This window comes from Larimichthys crocea, chromosome XVII (assembly GCF_000972845.2).
Source record: "Larimichthys crocea isolate SSNF chromosome XVII, L_crocea_2.0, whole genome shotgun sequence".
NCBI classification, from domain to species: domain Eukaryota; kingdom Metazoa; phylum Chordata; class Actinopteri; family Sciaenidae; genus Larimichthys; species Larimichthys crocea.
This window is the reverse complement of record NC_040027.1, coordinates 14845731-14867881: the sequence shown is the minus strand read 5'-3', so window position 1 is coordinate 14867881 and position 22151 is coordinate 14845731. Positions and strand designations below refer to the sequence as shown.

At 39.7% G+C, this 22151-nt stretch overlaps 3 protein-coding genes across 5 annotated transcripts; 2 read left to right on the top strand and 1 right to left on the bottom strand.

Annotated features, from left to right (window-relative positions):
• The first annotated feature begins 445 nt into the window (after nucleotides 1-445).
• boka (BCL2 family apoptosis regulator BOK a) lies at nucleotides 446-9493 on the top strand. Its single transcript, XM_010739788.3, has 5 exons — nucleotides 446-590; nucleotides 766-1109; nucleotides 3016-3144; nucleotides 5628-5791; nucleotides 7860-9493. The coding sequence occupies exons 2-5, from the start codon at nucleotides 896-898 to the stop codon at nucleotides 7983-7985; spliced, it is 633 nt and encodes a 210-aa protein (XP_010738090.1). The 5' UTR covers nucleotides 446-590; nucleotides 766-895; the 3' UTR covers nucleotides 7986-9493.
• Nucleotides 9494-11966: 2473 nt separating this feature from the next.
• atg4b (autophagy related 4B, cysteine peptidase) lies at nucleotides 11967-18689 on the top strand. 3 transcript variants are annotated; one of them, XM_010739790.3, is made up of 13 exons: nucleotides 11967-12072; nucleotides 14826-14927; nucleotides 15021-15092; nucleotides 15189-15287; nucleotides 15463-15564; nucleotides 15671-15743; nucleotides 16362-16441; nucleotides 16734-16930; nucleotides 17246-17324; nucleotides 17464-17609; nucleotides 17717-17773; nucleotides 17875-17968; nucleotides 18089-18689. In XM_010739790.3, the coding sequence occupies exons 1-13, from the start codon at nucleotides 12063-12065 to the stop codon at nucleotides 18160-18162; spliced, it is 1185 nt and encodes a 394-aa protein (XP_010738092.1). In that variant the 5' UTR covers nucleotides 11967-12062; the 3' UTR covers nucleotides 18163-18689. The 3 variants fall into 3 exon arrangements, with proteins under 3 accessions (XP_010738092.1, XP_019115855.1, XP_019115853.1); XM_019260310.2 differs by having other exon boundaries at nucleotides 18074-18689; XM_019260308.2 differs by having other exon boundaries at nucleotides 18069-18689.
• A 6-nt stretch (nucleotides 18690-18695) lies between these two features.
• dtymk (deoxythymidylate kinase (thymidylate kinase)) lies at nucleotides 18696-22108 on the bottom strand. Its single transcript, XM_010739789.3, has 5 exons — nucleotides 21865-22108; nucleotides 21666-21774; nucleotides 19415-19505; nucleotides 19110-19307; nucleotides 18696-19031 (listed from the first exon to the last, which is right to left on the bottom strand). Exons 1-5 carry the CDS (start codon nucleotides 21992-21994, stop codon nucleotides 18921-18923), a joined length of 639 nt encoding a protein of 212 aa, XP_010738091.1. The 5' UTR covers nucleotides 21995-22108; the 3' UTR covers nucleotides 18696-18920.
• Between the last annotated feature and the right edge of the window lie 43 nt (nucleotides 22109-22151).

The window sequence follows — 22151 nt, the reverse complement described above, 5'->3', positions numbered from 1 at the left end:
TTTTGGAAAGTCTCCTTCCTGTTGGAAAACATAAGAATAGTTTGAGATGAGATTTGGTGGAGTTACTCACTAGGTGTGTGTGTGTGTGTGTGTGTGTGTGTGTGTGTTATTTAACATTGACTTACATTCATTTCGTGGAGCTGCACCCTAACATTGACCTTGATAACTCTCACTCTTTACCCAAGTCTGCACCTTCACCTGGGGTTTGTCCCTACAAAGGTACAAAGGTCCCCACAATGTGAGTGTGTAAACAGGCTCCTGTCACCACTTAACGTAATAATACGTCCTCGATGATGCATGAGTGTGTGTGTGTGTGTGTGTGTGTGTGTGTGTGTGTGTGTGTGTGTGTGTGTGTGTGTGTGAGTTGGGATGGGGGCGGAGGGGCGGTGCTTGTTTTGGTCTGCTTATCTCCGCCTTTGGACTAAGTGCCCTTAGAAGGAAAGCCTGTCAGACTATAAACTGGGTGAATTTAGTTTTTTTTTTACGTGGCAGCAAACCTTCACTTGATAACAGCCTGCTGTGACCACACATGTCAGGATGCAGCCCGCTTAGGAGAACATTGTCGGGGCGTATTAACATATTAATTATCGGTAAGTGTCATTGACTTTATTATAAAGTGTAACCACACAGTATCCATGCACAACTTTTCTAGTCTGGTTTTAAACTTCCTTTTTCTCCAGCTTGTGTTTTATAACCTGCAGCTTCAGCAGTGTTTGATTTCTTTATCCAGGCTATTAAAACTAACCTCTGTACTTTTTTATGCAGGATAATCTGCAGAGGTCCTCCTCCTATCTGCAAGGAGAGGGGACAGAGGGGAGGACGTGTGCCGCTGTGCGAGGCGCTGCAGGCGGGGAGGCGAGCAGCTCAGTCCGCGGTGGTGGATGACACACGGGGCATGGAGATGTTGCGCCGCTCCTCTGTGTTTGCTGTTGAAGTGTTTGACCGCTCGCCCACCGACAAGGAGCTGGTGTCCCAGGCTAAAGTACTGTGCAGGGAGTACATTCACTCCAGGCTGAACCGTGCCGGGATAGGCTGGTCTAAGCCTGAACACGGACTGACTGCATCATGTGGGACTCTGGGGGAGATATCGTCGGTTCTGCTGTGGCTGGGTAAGTTACATTGAAGTTAAGTTAGATTGTGAGGACATGACAAAAAGATAAAATATTGACACAACTGAAAGAATTATTACTTGTTAATCATTACCTAAATTTCTTTAGGTTTTTTTTTCTAAGATTATCTTAATACCAAGTCATTTGTAAGACAGCATGATCTTTTACAAGCATGTGCACATTAGTTTAGTCTTTGTTCCCTCATATGTGATCATATAATCATATGTGAGTTCAGCATTTAAAGACATGACGTATATACCTATAATATTCTCACAGGTTGTTATTAGAAGTATAATGAAGTGTTAACACATGTCAACTAAAGTTATCTACATCTTGGGTTAACCAACCTCTGTATTTACCAGTACACAGTTCATATACCAACCATGGAGAACACAGTGGTTATGATGTTGGTATGTTTCCAGGAAATCTATTGACCTGATCTGCATTTGTTCATTTAAAGTCACACACAAAGAGCTTTTATAAGAAAGACTGTGTGTGTGGTTTTACCACGGTTTAGGCCAAGAAACAATGAAGCAACACAAGAACACAAAGAGCATTTTAACAATAAAGAATGGACGAAGACAACGATCAGTTTTAAAGACTTTTCCTTGAGAGAAACTGGGACATACAGCTGTTTTTTTTAATCACCAGAAAAAGAGAAAAACAGTGGGAGGTGTGGAGGTTTGTTTAGACTCACGTATAGACTCAGAGATCCTGGTTTCATCACGTCATTCAGGATGAACTTTCATTTTCACCGAGGAGATTCCCAGGAATCCCCAGAAAAAAATTAGTCACAAAGTTTCATTTAAATAATATTTCCCTCCCTGGATGTTTGCCCAGTTTCATTTAAATAATATTTCCCTCCCTGGATGTTTGCCCAGTATGAAAAAAAGATGAAAAAAAGACAGACTCCACATGGCTCCTCCCGTCTGAGGGTTCACATTACCATTTGTGGTTATTACCCCACCTCCAGTTTGGATAGTTATGCAATTCACTGGAAACTCAACAAAGACGACCAAAGACTGGGTAAACCTCTGAGCCCAGAATTCATTAAAGAGATGAAACTCTTGGACTTTGAAGTCTACTGGATAAAAAGTTATTCCCAGGTACAGCAAAGCCTCCCCGCTCAAATGGAAAAATTCAGATTTTAAAGGAACAAGAGCCACTGCTCTTGTTCCTTTAAAAGCATCTGTGATCAGTTGAGTGTAAAAACAACATTAAATGTTTCTGGCTATTTCTTGGCTAGCAATAGTTGCCAGGCAACCAGACTGTTTCTAGCTGTTTCCTCCTGCATCCTGCATCTTTATGCCAAGCCACATATGAAACAAACAGACATGAGAGAGGTATCAGACTTCTCACTGAAGTCTCAGCAAGAAAGCAAATGTCTGTTGAATATGGTTTCCCCAGAGTGCTGTTGTTTTTAAAACAAAATGTACTTTTTATATCTTCAGCAGATCAGAGGCTTGAGAAAAGAATAGTTTAAAAAAATATCAATAAGAATCCACTAAAGAACGACAATAAATGACAATAATTGATGTATATTGAACTAAAATTTAGCATTTAAGTAAAATGTTACGCTGTTGTTATAGTAATACAAGTGTAGAAGAGTAATAAAGTCAGCCAAGTAACGCAGTTTTGTTATATAATATCAAACTGAAGGTTGCTAAAAAATCTAGCCAGTATCAGCTGCCATTAACCCAATGTTCATACCAGTAAGTTCAGACCCAGTATAACTATAGCTATAGTGGAAAAAAACACTGACTCTTTCTAATAAATAAAATTAAAAACATTACTCGGACTTGTTTTAACTGTGTGTAAAACCTAAACACAAAGCCAGAGGCACTACAAACATTCAGCACACGTCTCTCTTTTGACTGAGTTCACTCTCTTGTGTTTTGACCCGCAGGTGATGAGTTGGAGTACCTCCGACCCAACGTTTACCGTAATGTAGCACGACAGCTCAACATCACGGTTGCGTCAGAGAGCATTGTGTCCGATGCTTTCCTGGCTGTGGCTGCAGATATTTTCTCCACAGGTAGGTCCACATAAAAAAAAATCTGGTTGTATTGTAAATCATAACCATGCATACAAGCCTGGGTCATGGGAACTATCTTTAGTGCTCTTTTATCAGGTTTATGCTCGAGCATTACACACAGGGTTTGCTCTTTTTAGGGAAGTTCTTTATTTTATTGTCATCGGGTAGGAGGAAGTTCAGAGCTTGAAGCAAATACAATACACTTTGTTTGGAGAACTAATACTGTTGCACATATTAATACCTCTTAAACACCTCTTAAAAATTAACCAATACCATGCTACTTTATCACGTAAACACCTCTTTTACAGGGTGACCACGGGACTCTTCAGTTAGGCAGAAACTTTTCTTCTTCTTTTTTTTTTTGCCGGTCATTATCCCTTTGCAGGAAAGGAAACGTAGGGAACACATTCAGACCATATTAGGTTAACTTGTTGCTTGAGAGAGTGATTGTTACAGACAGTCTGGACCCCACCCAGGGAGTTCAGTCATGAACCTCAGCTGGCTTATTCCTTTGGGAATGTAACAAAGCAGTCTGCTGCAAAGATCAGGTTAGTCTAGTCCTTATTTATGTGCACGGTGAATGACTGACTTCACCAAACATATTAAAAATTAAAGTACATCTTCAATCCAAACATAAGAGTTGGGTGTTTATTTATACAAATTGCAGTTTGGCTTTCAGTGTGCACGTTGAAAATATGGTCTCAGTGATTGCAGTGTAAATTTGAACATACAGTAGAGAGTCTAAACACGTCACCGTGTGAAGAGTGAAGAGGAAGTCATGGGTAGCAGTAGATTACAACCACAAATAATGTGTATGAGCTCAGACACAAATGTCAGAGACAGATAAACTCCAGCCAAAACTTTTTCTCCCACACTTATGTCATGCAGCAGTGTAGTATGAGATCCTTTTTTTTTTAAACTTTTATTTAAAGCTGTCAATAGTTTCACATTAACAATGGATCAAATTGTGTGTAAACTGTGTGTAATGTGAAAGTTGTCGCTCATTGTGTCAAACCCACAGAGAAATTTCATCTGACTCCCACTTCCCCTCAGCTCTATGGAGCGTTTTAGCATCGTTTTAGTGTCTTTAGTTTCATAACCCTCGACCTGAGCCTGGTTCAGTCTCACCACTTTTATCAGTGTCGTTTCCAGACATAGTTGGTCTGTTTTCAGTGAAAACAGCTTTGATAAGCCTGCTGTAAACTTCCTGTCCAGTGCCAAATGCCAGAGAGACAAAGTCATCAGCAAGTCCTACCTTAATGGGACAACTGGGTCCTTTTTTTCCCCATCATAGACACATCTTAATACAGCAGCTTAACTGAAGCACAACTTTTGGACTGTCTGCACACAGTATCAGCCAAAGCTCCTGGGGTGGAACCCACCGTGATGATTTCATGGTTCATTTATTGTCATTTTACAACACAGGGTTGCACAATGAAATGTCAAGGGGCACTAGACTGAACTTACACATTGGTTGATTACAAACTGGGGATGAGGAGTTTGAAAGAGGTGAGCATTTAACAGCCAGGAGGGTTTAGTTGCATTATGGGAAATGTTGTGTAGGCTGAATCCTTCACATTTTTTAGAGCTTGACCTGTCACAGGAACTAAATGCCAGAACATATCAGCCTCTGCTGCATAGATTACAACAGTTTTTTAAGTCAGTCATAAGCTAAAAAAGTAGAAATGTATAAGGAAAATAGGAACGTAAGGAAATAACAGATATAAGCAAATAAAATAAAAAAAACAAGTGAGCAGTTTGTGTGGATAGGATTCTTTATCTTGCTTTAACACCCACACGCTGACTTTCCTGATGACTTTTAAACATTCAGTTCAAACTGATTTGCATGGACATCTTGTGTGATGCACTCCCGTTATTTGCATTTTTATGACCTCGTTCAGGACACTGAAAACTATCACAATTATATAACAAAGACTAAAACTGTTTTTGCTCTGTTGCTTTATGACCCCTTCGTGCGTTCTTCTTCATCCTTCTCCCACCTTGTTGATTGAAATTTAATGGTATAACCGGTAGAGTACGATCGCTGCCAGACTTCTCAGACCTTTTATTTCTATTACAAGTCTTTCATGTTTTAGTTTCTTCTCCCATTTTTGGAGCACCTCACAGATAAATGTAACAACATAAGAGAAACGAGAAACATGACCTCCGTTTACGAGATTCTAGAGACAGTTGCAGAAGATGAATGGAGTTCAGGCTCAGTTTTTATGTGCTGGACATGTAAACACTGCAGAAATAGTCTGAAGCTTTGACTGTAAATGGCTAAGTGTGAACTAAGTTGGAAAACTGATCTGCTCGCTACTCTAGCGAGTCGTACTGCCTGCCTGCTGCCCCCAACTTTATGTTTTATTAAATGATCAAACAAGGACAAACCTTTTTCCATTTGCATGATTGGCACTCTGCATAAACCTTTGAGTGAGGATGCAGTTTTAGTTCAAACACTCCTACAACTTGTCTCCTGTCAGGTGTGACGTGGGGGAAAGTGGTTTCCTTGTACGCCGTGGCAGGAGCCCTGGCAGTGGACTGCGTTCGCCATGGTCATCCAGCGATGGTTCATACCATTGTCGACTGCATGGGGGAGTTTGTCCGCAAGAGCCTGACCTCCTGGTTGAAAAGGAGAGGCGGCTGGGTAAGAGAAACTTTTTTTTTTTACCTGATTATATGTTCGTGCGAGTGTTATAACTCTAAGGCGTCTACTTCCACTGTGTTAAACTGAAGGTGGCATACTGGGTGTGGCAAATGATGTCATGCTCACTGTAAAATCACTTAACCCTTCCACATATGCATGTCCCGGCATTAATATTATACCAGCAAAGTTTATATTTTTAGGTGTATGGGTATGCGATCTATATATGATTATATTCTTGATTAATTGATTAGTCTTTAGGTCTAAAAAAACATCAAAATAGAATTCCCATCTTTGTCTGACTACGAAGGTGGGAGGTCCCAAACCCAAACATATTCACTTCATACAGATATACAGCAAAGAAAAGCAGAAAATCGTCATATTGAGAAGTTGGAATCATCAACTTCTCAAGTTCTTCTTTTTACTTTAATAAAAATGAAAAACTGTGCCGACTCTTCATCATATCTGAAGATTATCTGAATATGACGCACAGGTGCAGATACACTGGCTGGTTTGAGAGAAAAATATAAAGCCACTAGAACAGAAAATATATGACATTAATATACAGTATAAATGTGAATAAAATCACGAGATACAAATATAATACTAATTAAAGATAGAAATCATGAAATATTTTAGCAAATACATCAAAGAATGATCAGTGTGGAGTACTTAAAGGTCGAATGTGTAATATTTAGGGACAGAATATGGCAGAAATTAAATAGAACATTCATAACTATGTTTTTTTTAGTGTATAATCACCTGGAAATAAGAACAGTTTTGTTTTTTTTACCTTAGAATGAGCCTTTTATATCTTCAGGTGTCCTCATCCACGGAGTCCACCATGTAGAGACGCTATGTTTCTACAGTAATTTAGAACAGACAAACAAAACGCCGACTCCAGAGAGTTTTCCGAGTTTTTCGCACACACCTTAGTTTCTCCTTCGTGCTCGGACAAAGATGGTGAGATGAAGGGGTTGCAATCAGCAGCTAACCCTATCAGATATGTCTGGTTTTCTGAAAACTTCTTTGAAAGTTGATGTGAACGCGACATAAGAATAGTTTGATGGAATCGTTCTCCTGATTTAACTCGGATTTCACTTGAGACTGTTTGCTTTACAAACTAGAGCTGCTGCCTGAGACAACAGTAGATGAGTCTTGTGTTGAATCCCGTTAATGGGAAAAGCCTGTCTGATAAAATCCTGCAGAAACAATAAACTCTGGGACAAGAAGGAACAAGGCCTGGCAACGTGCCTCTGTCTCTGCTCTGCTGGAAAGAGCATAACAAGTGAACAAATGAACACATGTTCTCAGAGGCAGGGCTCCCAAGTCAGTTCTGTTTTGAAGATAAGTGGAGTGTGACAAAAATGAAGAGCAGTGCATTGTATAACTGACCTCATGAGCACAAATGAGTCCAAGCGCTCACTGTAATATTTCAACACTGGGAGATGATGTTAGGAGGGAGACGGGCTTAGTGTCAGGACTGACACTTAACTGTGGAATTTCATCTATGAAGGTTTTTTTAGCTATGAAAGTCCATTTTTTGTAGACGCTGCTGAGATTACTGGAATCAGATATTTTTTACCTCTTCTCTGGAAATGACTGTGACAATGTGATTTATTCCTGATTAATGGATTAACGGGAATAAAAAGAGGAATGTGTCTGCAAACAAAATTATTCCAACTTTATGGTGTGTGTGTATGTATGTATGTAGGCATATATAGGCTTACTTACTATTATTGATTTCTTATTATTTACTAGTTAGCTTGTCTATCTATTTATACATTTAACATGTTTTTTTTAGTTTCTTTTATTTTTGTCTATCTATTTATACATCTTTACATTATATTGTTATTATATCTTTTTATTTTATTTATTTTTAACCTGCCTTTGGTGTTTCCTTAATGCAAAAGGATAAAATAGCGTCTCCACAGTTTGCCAGTTTGTGTCGTATAAAGGTGGGAGGGGGCTATTTTATTGTGTTTGTATGAAAAATGCTACACAAATCAAGTCTGATTGATTGATTCATTCATTCATTTATTCATTCATTGCGTCCTCTCTGTTGTTACAGGTGGATGTAACAAAATGTGTGGTGAACAGTGATCCCAACTTTCGCTCTCACTGGCTGGTGTCGGCTGTCTGTGCCTTTGGACACTATTTGAAGGCCACCGTGTTGTACCTCCTCAGAGAGAAGTGAAAGACACAGACTGGACTCTGAGTGGACTGACCATCGCTGTACACCACCACCAACTCCAACACCAACACTTCACTAAAGCAACCACTGCTTTGGATTATGTTTACACTCATGTTGCACTGAGCCTTTATTGATGAACACTTCATCACTTCACAGACTTTCCTCGCTTCTTCTGCTTCCTCTACTAGATTTTCTATTTATTGTGAATGGTCGTATTATGGCACATGTTTGATGTGAATGTATAAACTCACCCACTGTTAATGTTTTTAGCTTTCTGGCAGAACTGCCTGTTTGGAAGTGGTTTGGCTGCACCTAGTGGTTGGAAATGGTAATGGAGAATATGGGGCACTGAGGACACCCAAGAGGATTTACAAAAATCTTCACTTCTCACCTGGATGGCATATATGGCCCAATACAGCATATTTTCCCCTAAATAAGGGAATTAAAAAATGGGCCAAATCATTTTGATTTATGGCTTTAGTGTGTGCAGTGGTTCATAACAGTACTCCTTGCTATATAGGAAAAACAATTCAAATGTTTCAAAGCAAACAGGACCAACCAGTGTTGTAGTACTCGAGAGCAGTCTTAGTCTCCAGATCACTTTTTGAAGGTCTCATCTTGAAATTGTCTGCATTTCTTTATTTATTACAGCAGTATGTAAATTCTGCAATCTTTTAGAAAATGTATAAGTCTTGGTCTTGGTCTTAAACCCTCAAAGTCTTGGTCTTGATATGCTCTGGTCTTGGGTGTTCTTGACTACGACACTGGGACTGACATCTAACTTTGTGGATATTGGTGGTTAAATGTTAAATCTCTACCGACAGCTGTTTCTTCATGTTATTCTGTATCACAACAGAAGAGAAAACATGAAATATGTCATACAAAGTTTTGCCTTTCCCTTGTGCTCTTTAGCTACTGGGGGAGTGCTGCAGGATCTGCCTATAATTTCCATACAGTCCGTCTTGAGTTTGAGTATTTCAGAGAGCACTATAGACTTAATGCAACTTTTTCTCTCTCTTCATTGTTCACTGTGAGGCACGTGTAATATATCGCTGTGGTAAGTTACAGTATGTTTTCTCGAGCACTTTGATAACATTTTGGCTGTTTTTTATAAGTAGAATTTATTCCATGAATAATGTCGTTTTATATGGCAGGTAGCACTAGGAGTCCTAGAATATAAACAAATGTTTGTAAGTCATCTGCAACTGTAAATATTAACAATAATAAATTGTTGTTGTGTTAACTCTGCTGTGGTAAATGTTGATTGATTGTTAATAAGCAGATTTTTTAGCAGCTGTTTTCCAGACATGTAATCCCAGCTGATTTTTACCCAGATGTTTTTTATACAATAATGATCATTAGGCAATGAAGTTTTGTATTCAAACCGTGTTCACTGAAATTTATTGAGTGAATGTAATGTAAAAGTTCTGTGCCAGATGTTTGTGGGCCTAACCACAACTTTGTGTAGTTATCTTGAAGTGTCCGCACTATTTTTCAGTTACATTATTCAAACAAAATGTAAAAAGTTTCAGTTTTCTCTTGAGTCTGTCTGTAGTGACTCAAAAAAAATGAAAGTGAACATTTGTTCATTTTCCATAACCTCTTATCCTCATCAGGGAGCTGGATCCAATCCCAGCTGACTTTGGGCAAGACGCTGGGTCACCCTGGACAGGTCGCCAGTTCATCACAGGTCTGACACATGGAGACAAACACATTCATTCACACTTGTAGGCAATTTAGAGTCACAGATTAACCTGCATGTCTTTGGACTGCTCGAGGGCAGAACATGCAAACTCTGCACAGAAAGTGGAACTGAAAGGCCTGAGCCGTGGAGCTTGATCCCAGAACCTTCTTGCTGCACCATCATGCTGCCACCTGCAAGTTAACAATCTTTCTACATCTATAACATAAAGGATGTAAACATGTTTGGCCTCCTGGGATGTGTTTTGGTTATTTGTGAAAGTAGATGGACGTCATATAATAACGTCAAGTCTTTATTCCCTGTATTTTATTCATTTGTTTGACCTCAGCCGTAGTCTGAGCGCCATTTTTGGATGTTTACAGTAAAGTATCCTTTGGATGGAGGAACTGAAATAAAATAAAAGATTTGATTATACACTTTTTTCACAGCAGCCACTTTGACATGAAATAGTCGGGTCAACACGGCTTTTTCCAATGACACTACCATTTATTGCAGCAGGAACTTTCCACTGAACCAACATGCAGCACAACAGCACCCTGTGTGACCCGAGCAGTTGATTACTGAAGGTTTTAGGGGTTGAAACTGCAAACCATAAAACCTTTCAACAGCGACGCCACGTTGACAGATGTTTGTGTGTAATGTGTGTGTGTGTGTTTGTGTTTACCTCTAAGGTCAGCTAACACCTTGGTGTAAAAGACTGTAGATTGTAAAGATTGTAAAGTTGCAGACTAAAACCAAATGAATACTCCCCTACGCCTCACCCTGTCCTTCCTCCTTGGCTGCCAAAGGCCCTATGTAGATCAGTGTTCTGTTTGTCTGCTCAGGGCTAAGAAGAGGACCCGCTGTAAATAAATGTAAATATAAAGGGCTTTTAGAAATGTGTCATATATTTAGCCTGTGCACAGACAAAGAAAACACAACAATTCTTATTTACATGTGATTATACATTAAAGGAAACATTCTAATAAATATTATATTTCATTGCTGCCAATAACTACTAAATCTTACTAAAAATACTAAAAACACCGGACCTTTAAAATAATAACAATGATAATGATTTGATAGTCATGCAGAAGAAGGTATTTAACTTTCTTTAATTTGGGGACTTGGGGACTTTATTTTCAAAATAAGGTAAACATGGAATATAATATTCATAACTATGTTTTCATGCATGCATAGATAGATAGATAGATAGATAGATAGATAGATAGATAGATAGATCTTATTTTGAAAATAAAACATAAAAATAACAAATAGAAAATGAAATACAGGTCCATCAGTCCATGCTCAATATGTTAAGTCCATTTACCAGGAAACAACCACTATGCTGTTGTTGTCCCATATGAAATTCACTGACCACAAGTAGAGTTTAAATATCTTAGCATTTATCCGGAAGGAAATTCAAGCATGTATAATCACCTGAAAATAAGAACCTTTTAATTTTGTAACTTAAAAATTCTCCTTTTATATCTACAGTGGGAGCGGGTCCTCTTTTATGGGGGCCACCATGTTGAAACATCTTGTTTCTACAGTAGCCCAGAACAGACAAACTAAATACTGGACTTTCACAGTGTCAGGGCCGACCAGGATTGTACCAAGAGCGGTAAACGGAAAGGTGAATGGGTTGCCGTTCCAGTTAACAGCAGATGGTGTAATCCCGGTCACATCGCAACTAAAGAACAGCTCTGTAGCCCGGATGTTGGCCTGGTAGCCGTTGGACTCCGACCATACTATCTGCTGAGAGAGATCCCGCATGTCAGCATCGTTGTCCTATACATCGCTCCCTCTGCAAACCAACATCTGCCTGCAATCTGACACACTTTTTGAAGTTGTTGCACATTATTTAACTGTAAATGATCTTTTATATACCTTTAATACATTCATATGGTTTATATATGTATATATATTTTGTTCTTACATATGTTGTTTTTGTTTGTTTGTATACTGGAGTATTGTAACAGAAATAATTTCCCCCCTGGGATTATTAAAGTATTTCTGGTTCTGATAAACTGAGTCTTTCAAGTGTTTGTTCACACTAATGATGATGTGAGGAGACTGCAGTGATCGCACACACTGGACCTTTAAACAGGAGACAGATATCTACGTGTACAGTCGCTGTGTCATGGTCAGACAAAGGAGCAGCGTGGAGCTTTTATGTCCTTCAGTCTGTCACCCTACACTGTTTTCAACGGGGACGATACGTTACCCGCTGCTGATTGGCTAAGGGCAAAAAACAACCCCGCCCTTCTCAGATCTTATTGGATGTCGCACGGCGTGTCCCGCCTCTCTCCACATTCCACCGCAGCTCTCTCTCCCCATTGGTCGAGCCGGGTCAGAGTGGAGAGAACAACAAACAAGATAGGGTGAAGACCGTCGGGATGGATGCAGGTAAACGGAGATTTTTTATAGTTAAAATAACATTTATTCTCTTCTGCTGCAACGAGCTCAGCTTTTAAATTCATCAACAACACATTCAGGTTGAGTCCCGGCGGACAGACCCGCTCTGTCACAGCGGGGTTGTCAGCTGCAGCTGCCGGTCTTGAACGCTGCTTTTTGTGGCCTGCTACAGTGATGAGGGGAGCTAACGTCTTAGCCTGCTGTTGTTGTTGTAAATGTGGCGGATTTCCCGCCCTGACAACGGCGGGATTACCTGTACCTGTGTGCAGAACTCACCTGTGCTGATGTCAGCTCATGTCTCTTTATAATGTGCCTTTTTTCTTGTTGTTGTTGTTGGTTTGTTTACGCCAAGCCGTCATGATAACGCCCAGGATGCACTGTCACCATCACCACCAAGTTATCAGGCTGACTGTTGTTTAGCACCGATTAAAGAGGTTATATCGTGTCTAATTGATCGATAATTAACATATTTATTGTTTTATCTTATTCGACTGCAAGTACACGCTTTAATTCTTCAGCTGTGAAGCTTTAAATCACAGCTGTCTGCGTCCAAACATGACAGCAGCCAACTTTTCCTGTCTGTCATGAGCGACTAACCTGCTTTTTTTAAATGATTCAGATGTTTTATTTACATTTTACAAGATTAACTAAGAGAACAGTGGAAAAAATTTACATTTTACAAGATTAACTAAGAGAACAGTGGAAAAAAAACAATAATAATAATAAAAAAATAAGGCCAAGTCAAGATAAAAGATGCATCTTATTTTGACAATAAAACATAAAAAAATAACAAATAGAAAATGAAATCTTACTAAAAAATACTAAAAATACTGGACCTTTAAAATAATAATAATGATATTTTTTGATTGTCATGCAGAAGAAGGTATTTAACTTTCTTTAATTTTCTAACTAGAAGAAGCTCTAAGAATTGTTAAAGGTTCAGTGTGTAAGATTTGGGGACTTTATTTTCAAAATAAGGCAAACATGGAATATAATATTCATAACTATGTTTACATGCATAGATAGATAGATAGATAGATAGATAGATAGATAGATACTTTATTGATCCGGAAGGAAATTCAAGCATGTATAATTACCTGAAAATAAAGACCTTTTAATTTTGTAACTTAAAAATTCTCCTTTTATATCTACAGTGGGACAAAATAAGGCAAACATGGAATATAATATCCATAGCTATGTTTTCATGCATAGATAGATTGATCTTATTTTGACAATAAAACATAAAAATAACAAATAGAAAATGAAATACAGATCCATCAGTCCATGCTCAATATGTTAAGTCAATTTACCAGGAAACAATCACTATGCTGTTGTTGTCCCATATGAAATTCACTGACCACAAGTAGAGTTTTGTAATTATTGTTTGTTTTTGTAATTATATGTTAATTATATGTATTAGCCTGTACAGCACTGAGTCAACCTCAGCTGTTTTTAAATGTGCTTTATAAATAAAGTTTGAGTTGAGTTGAGACTTCCGGGAAACAGATCCCTGCATAACATCCAGTCCACCTCCACAATATATGCAGAAATATTTTAGCTACCCTGTAAAGAACACAGTCTTAAAAACATTCCCCATTTCTCATAATATTTATCAGTATTTGTTATAATATAGGATATTTTTTCAAAAGCAGCTACTTTACCGTGAGCCAGCCCTCTGCATCTTTCGAGTAACCTGCTTTTTTTAAACTTTATATTCATGTAAATACTCTTTCCAGTGTGTTTATAACAGGCACAAAATGGCCAAACTCTGTTTTTTTTCTTGTCTTTCATAAGAGGAAGCGTCCCCTGTAATGGTGTCCCATTACTGTTTCCCCCTTTTTTTTCATACCTGGCTGTGAGCCTGGTGCAGTGACAAGCCTGCAGATACACACTGCTGCTGTACTTTATACTTCATTAAAGTCACCACTGTAGTACTTGTTTAAGTACTTTATTCACTTATTGGAAAGTGTGAATCATTTTGTCACCAAAAAAAAAAAGTTTGAAAGATTTACCAGATGATGCATTATGGGAAATGTAGGATTCAGTGTCAGTGTTTGAGTTTGAGTGTTTATCAATAACAAGGACTAAAAGTGAAGATATCTCGGCCTCTGATGCGACAAATTTTACCGTTCCCAACCAACCTTCAACCTCCAACCGATGTGCCGGATTATTCCACCAGCCACTTTACAAACTTTAAAAACTCTTTTTACAAACCTACGCACTATGCCAGTCAAAAAACTGTTGTATACATATTTTATTATTGATAGATCTCACTGTTTATACTGCTTCTATATTTGTCATATTTATACTGTTTATATCTTTTAGATTTGCCGTATTTTTTCTTAGATATCTTTTTAACTTGTAGCATTGACAATAAAGTTGACTCGACTTGACTTAAAATACGTTTTTCAGGCTCATCAGTAAAGTGTGTTTGCGTTACTATGACATGGCACTCTGGAGGAACTTTAAACTTGATACTTTATTTTTCCCACAGGGAGATTTCTCTTTCACTTGTTCCATTGCATATTAAATAAGGCATAAGTTAATCTACAAAAACAAACATATTTAAAATGGTAGGAACTTTTTTTTCCTTCCAGGAAATGGCTGGAAGTCTTCTCCAGATATACTCACACGCTTAGTGGCTGCAACAAGTCATTAGTTGTCAACAACCTGACAAGCAGTATGACGATCTTCTCTGTAGATTCCTCACATACCTTCCAGTTGACTTTGTTCCTCTTTTGCAGCTACCTTGACGTACGACACACTTCGCTTTGGAGAGTTTGAAGATTTTCCTGAGACTTCAGACCCCGTGTGGATCTTAGGGGAAGAATACAATGCACTCACAGGTAGGACACAGAGAGAAACAAACTTAAAGTTACTATGAATCATATTAGCGAGTATACACTTTTGTAATTCTGTGATTTCTGGTCTTCGTGTAGAGAAAGATGAGATTTTATCAGATGTCACTTCACGACTGTGGTTCACATACAGAAAAAACTTCCCACCAATCGGTAAGTGAAGAAATCTGTGTTTGTTTCTTTTTATTTTAGCACCTCAACTACACTTGATGACATTTGAGTAACGCGTGTTTCGTGAATGTGTCACAGGTGGGACAGGACCAACATCAGATACAGGATGGGGATGTATGCTGCGGTGCGGCCAGATGATCCTTGGCGAGGCCTTGGTGTGTAGACATTTAGGCCGAGGTAAGACAACTTTTAAGAAACACAAAGATAGATAAGATAATATCTTATGTGTGTGTATGTGTAGATGACACCAGATTTTATCAGTGTGTGGCACTAACAGCTCTTCTCCAACGAGCAGACTATACCAAACAGAGCTCGTATTAAACAGGCTTCATAACTGGCTTTTTGTTCTCAGAGTGGAGATGGGCCAGAGGCCAGAAACAAAGAGAAGAGTACATCAGCATTCTCAACGCCTTCATTGACAAAAAAGACAGCTATTATTCCATCCATCAAATTGGTAAGTAGTGAGTGTCAAGCCTTTCTAATTCTTATAGAGGACTCACTCAGACAGCCCTAAAGGAGTTTCCATAAAATGTTTATGCTTATGTTTCTAAATGCTGCAGCCCAAATGGGAGTCGGAGAGGGAAAGCCTATAGGCCAGTGGTATGGACCAAACACAGTTGCCCAAGTTCTAAAGTAAGTAAGAAGCTACACGTTTCAGATTTAGTTTTTTAGGACTGCACCTACTGTAGGATTGATGCCACGTATTCCAACAGCCGAAGATGACGTGCTTTTCTTGGCTGATGAAGATGAAGTCCGAGATGTTTAAAGTACATGGATATAAAAATGTACAAGTACAGCAAACTATTTGCTTAATAATTTAAGATTAAAGGTGCCCTGCAGAGTTTTCTTGTAATCAAATAAAAGTTGTGTTTACATTCAGTGTTTCTCACCTAACAAATGTGTTGCATGCATCATCTTCCATCCTTTCCTTTTTCATTTCAAGTCGTGCAGTTTTCACATCCACATTCTCCAGTTTTCTTTTTCACTGCCTTCGTGGCCACATGGTTATCAGCACATTAGCACTACCGATAGTTAGTGAGTACTATAGTGCGAAAGTGGCAGCAGGAAAGTGCATTCTTGTGCTCGAGCGCGATACAATGATGTCTTTCTTTTTCACTCTCACCATGAAATCATCCATCCCACCGTCAACGAACAACAAAAAGACAAGATGCCGCCGCACTCTGAGGCGGTTTAAAACAACTTAAAGAAACACAAACGCGTGACTGTCTCAATGTGCTGCCCTGCTTTCAGGAAGCTGGCCGTGTTCGATACGTGGAGCAGACTAGTCGTACACGTGGCGATGGACAACACCGTGGTCATCGAGGAGATCAGTGAGTGTTCAGTCAGTTTGTACTCCGGGTTAAACTGTGGAACATCTGTGTTTGTTTACAGAAGTAGTATTCCAGCTAAATCTTGCTATTCTCACAGAAAAACGTTTCTGGGTTTCAAATGTTAGTCGAAATAAAGTTCATCCAACAACAGCATTTTGTACTTTTCCATGCGCAAATGCAAGTCTTTGATTTGAAAGCTTCCATTTGATTGATTGTATATACTTAAATTAACCGCATAACCAGAAGTTTTCCTTAACAAAGGCCACAAATAGATCAATTTTTCTCACTGCAGAGCGTCTCTGCATGCCGTGGCTGGACATGGCAGGAGCCTGCGCTGAACCAGAGGGAGCGGGAGAGCTCAACGGTTGCCTGGAGGGGGCGTGCGCCCTGGCTGAGGAGGAGACGGCTCTGTGGAAACCTCTGGTCCTGCTCATCCCCCTCAGGCTGGGCCTGAGTGATATAAATGAAGCCTACATTGAAACCCTCAAGGTGAGGTACTTCTGCCGTGTATCACATTTTATACACAAATCTGGAGATTGTCACCGTTAAAGTTGATGTGCAACTTCATTTTTTTCCCCCCTCTCTGGTCAATCCTGATGGCAACAGACTTCATGTTACCTGGTTTGTGATCTTCTGGGTGTACTTGCTGTAGATTTACCCACATTGCGAGTCACTTAAGAAACTGAACTTGCACTAAGAATCTTAAATCCTGTCATTTGTAGCCAAAAACAGGTACCTGAATTACCACTGAGACAACGTCAGCCACAGCTGGGATGAGATAAACCCTCTTGTCTCTTTTCACAGCAATGCTTCATGCTGCCTCAGTCCCTGGGTGTTATTGGGGGAAAACCCAACAGTGCCCATTACTTCATTGGTTATGTCGGTATGTCTAGTCTCTGTGTTTGTGAAATAAACACTCAGCTGTGCACTGCACACTCATACTCACCACATTAATTGTCCTAACACCAAGAGAACAGTCTAATTGTACACATCTTTTTTTTTTTTTTCCACCCACTCCCCAGGCGAGGAACTCATCTACTTAGACCCGCACACCACTCAGCCCGCAGTGGAACCATACGAAGACGGCCAGGTCCCCGATGAGACGTACCATTGTCAGCACCCACCCTGCCGCATGCACATCTGTGAACTGGACCCATCCATCGCAGCGGTAAGGGGAGAGCTGTGTGTATCTCAAACTAAAGCTCGTGTGCAGGCTGAAACGTTTTCACGGTAACTCAGATGTTCCATAGCCGATTGTTTTCTGGTTTCTGCCAGGGCTTCTTCTGTAGAACAGAGGACGAGTTTGACGACTGGTGTATGCGCATAAGAAGGGTATGTTTCCGTGAACACTGCTCTTTTGTTGCGCTTTTATAGCAGTTAAATAATTTTCCTTTCAGGGGGGTGGGAATTAAAATGATGTCATTTTCTTCCAGCTGTCGTGCAACAGAGGCGGCCTGCCCATGTTTGAACTAGTAGACAGTCAGCCCTCTCACATGGTCAGCGTGGACGCCCTTAACCTTACTCCTGGTGAATGAACTGCTTTTTTATTTGTGCATTAATATATTCCAGAAAAAAAAATCCAGTTATCGATGATGAATTTTAATGTTTTGTTTTTTTTCTTTTAATGTGTTGACCCTCACTTCACAGATTTCTCGGACTCGGACAGGTTGGAGCGGTTCTTTGACTCGGAAGACGAAGAGTTTGAGATCCTTTCCCTGTGAGGGACGTACGGACAATGATTTACTGTTCTCGAACAGTTGGCGAGAGATTCTGTTTCTTCTCTGTATCGGAAGGGGAAGCCTGAGGGGATGAACATTAACTGGAGACCTCTTGAGCCAGTCCAGCTCCAAAATGGTTTAGTCCGTGTGTGTCACACAGCGTTCTTCTCAAAAACAGCCACTGAATGCTCTCTGTATCCAACATTGAGACTGCCTGGTGGAAGCCGTAGCAGGAGCTCAGGATAAAATTCTGTATGCACATTTTCACATACATGTGTTTCCATATTGAGTCTTAACACTTTAAATGTTTATTCTGAAGTGATATGGTGCCTTTCCCTGACTCCATAAGTAAAAAAAATTGCCATAACAGTTTTATGTTGTATAGATACATGATGCCCATGGCTTAAAGCGGTTTGTCACTAATAACTGAAGTCTGTAACAGCCTGTAATGAAACCAAATTAAGTCAAATCTGCAGACAAGTTGTATTAATTGTTCATGCAAAGTATCCTTGCCAAGTTTAAAACATATACACTAGTTCATTTGAAGATTATTTATTTAATCAACACAATATATAGACAGGTGGCGAAAACAAAAAAAACAAACAATAGAACATGTAAGAGGATTAAAACTAAAAATAAAATTAAGAATCTGATGGACAATGGTGCTACTCAATTGGTATGAAACAAGCTGAGGCATTTTCTATTCGCAGTTAGTAAAGTAGGCCGTCGTGTGCAAAAGTGTCATATTTTCTATATCGGCTTCACTTCCAGAGCTCTGCGAGCGCCTGGTTCTGAGCGCAGTTGATAGCATTCAGGCTGTGGGTCATGATGTCCTTGTGCACATCCTCGACACTCTGAGAAGCATCGATTACCTAGAACAGACAATTGAGATGACAAGCTGTTTATTTTTATCGATTTAAATGGATCTGCAATCCAGACCTGCGTCGTACCTGCCAGTGTACCGAACGATCCTTCATCAGCTGTTGAAATTTGTTTTGAACTGCTCTTTGGAAATCGCTCTTCTCATATCTCTCTTCTCCAAACTGGCCTCTGAGAGCCGCCTCTGACGGACTGAGCTGGAGAAACATAACAAGGTCCGGCTGTGGCAGTCCCACATCGGGTGACTTGCACCAGTCCAGACAGAAACCCTAAAAAAAAAAAGGAGGCGTCACACTTTCTGTTGCTTCTCACACACACGTGTCTGATAATATAGCCTGATGGATGCAGAGTTTGAAACGGTTGAGAAAACACTCACCGGCTTGGCGCTGGTGAAAGCAACTCCAGAGAAGGCGTACCGGTCCACCACCAGAGTGGTGCCTTGCTCCAGCTTCTTCTTCATTAAAGGCCTGTGGTCAGAATCACTTTATTACGCTGCAGGCTAGAGGATATATTATCAACGCTCATGACTAAAATTGGTGTTTGCATCATTGCTAATAAAGACGACTGCAGAGATGGAAAGACAAGTACGTTCGCTCAAAGTTCTGTTTGTTTTTTAAAGGATGAACCTGGCGTATTAGTTGTCAACAAATCTCATGAAAAGACCAAAATCATGTCCTGCCCTGTCTGTGGCTTGAAATCCTTGAAGTCTTAAATCTTTAAAAAACGTGACACAAATATGTAGTTTAGTTCTTCAGATGGAATAAAAACTTTCCTGGAAGAGCTGGGGACTTGTCGGGAACGTTATAGTAACATTTTAGGATGGTTAGATCAATACCAAACCATCTCTTAACTCCCAAAAAACTATTGTGTGCATCGTAGTTTCCCCCAGTGCAACAGTGTGGCTTTTAATAATGAACATGATAATTCAGGCTCTTGACTACACAGACAATATTTGCTGGCAGGGTAAAAGGTTTTGGTTCTTCGTGAAATTTGTTGACAAAAAAATATATAATTAATATAAATATTAATAATAACAAAACAACATAAATAAGACATTGCATTAAAGGGAAATGCTGAATATTTCAGTCCATGCTACATGCAAAACATGCAATAAGTCAATCACAAAAAAGTTTTGAACATTTTGTTTGTCAGGTAAGCATCGGGGACGATCTGTAATCCACACCAACAATTATAATCAGGGTAGAACTTGATGATCCGTTCACATTGTTTTTGAAAAGACAGCACAAGGCTTTACTGTAACTTTTCAATGCTTCCACTTGGCTCTTTAAAACCTTTCTGCATGACTAGTGCAGAAGGTTTGACCTCACCTAAATGAGTGAACTCTTACAAACCGACTCTTTATGACAAGCTGACATTTTGACTTGTCACTGCAGGAAAAGCACAGGTAGATTAAGTGACATAAAAAAAAAAACAAGCCAACACAGCCAGTACCAGGAACTGAGCTGAATACAATGCAGCCATTCTTGATGTTAGTAAACGGGCTTTCAACAGGACGTCATAGTCAGTATAAGCCTGCTGTGGTTCCTGCTTTATTTTCATGAATAAAAACATTTCAATAACCATCTCTGATATCACAGTGTGTGTAAATAACTTTATATTATATTTACGACCATTTATTGCAATCATGGGGAATCCGGTGTGGCTGCAGGTTTCCTTTCCAACCAAGCGGCAGCACACCAGATTTGACAATCTGACTGAATTTAAATCAATTTAACTAAATTTAAATCACCTGATCTCAGTCTTGACAGAGTTGATTGGTCAAACTGTGCTCTTGGTTGGTTGGAACAAAAACCTGCAGCCACACCAGCCCTTTGTAAATAAAAACAGATTGCCCATGCCTGATTTATTGGATAATTTGGTAGTTTATAAAAACACAATAACGTCCTAACTGCTCGTCTCTCTTTATATTTTTAAAATAAACTTTTAATGCATTTAACCCTAGAACACTAACGTTAATTTTAGTAACACCATCACTAACGTTGGGTATATTTTATCCCGGATAAAATACAGTTTTCATCTATTTATGTAAAAGTACAACACTGTATGCCAAATTGTAGTACTCTTCTTTAATTTCCCAATATATAATATCACGTCAAATTTGATAAAAAGGTAGCATGGGGGACCCTTTTAAAAAGAAATCTGGTAATCCTTAACGAGAAATTTCCTAACAAAAAAAAAAATAATGGAGCTGGGAACTTGTTCTTTGGTCCACCCATTCCTGGGACATGTGAGCCTCGTCTGGTGAAGACAATTGTGGGACATAAAGACAAAAATAGCACTCTCAGGTGAAAATCACCTGGACGCATGCCTCTTAAAAAAACTATAGATGGGAGGAGGGAAACAAACAAACCATTAATGACATCAGTGAGCAGCCTGAAGCTACCCAAGGACCCAAACAACTCAGACAGCAGCAACACAATGAAAATCACATGACAACAACTGCGTGGGTTAGTGTTCTAAAACCCACGTTTTATTTTGAAAACCGGAAAGTATCTGCCATAAAGTCTGGAATAAGGGCGCACTTGGAAATGTCTGTGTGTTGTTAGCACTGCTGCAGCTTAACATTTATAAATAACACTTGGTTGCAAGTACTCGAGGACTCTTACACCATCTCCCAGCGGTTCGCAGAGAACAGCAGATGCACCGTGTGGTCCTCCAGGTCGCTTTTGTTCTCCAGGTAGGCGCTTATCAGCTTCCCGATAGTCGTGGTCCTGTCTGCACCAACAAACAACAACAACAACATGCCTCGTTATTACATCTATGCCGCACACCTGAAAGGTTCACGCTGAAGTTCAGGGGTCTCACCGGGGAATCGCATCATCTCCGCCGGCTTTCCGCTCCGCTGCAGCGCCTCGAACAGCTTCTTGCACTGCGTCGTTTTTCCGGCTCTGTCGACTCCCTCCAGGACGATGAGAGCTCCTCGTTTACACGCCATCACTTTCTCTTTCTCTCTCTGTCTGATGATGATAAACTTATTATCCAACAGACAGTCTCCTCACATTTACCCGCCTTTTACTGACGCGGCATGTCAACAAGGAAGTACAACTACGCACGTCCGGTTCCGGCTGTTGTTGATGTTTTGTATATTAAAA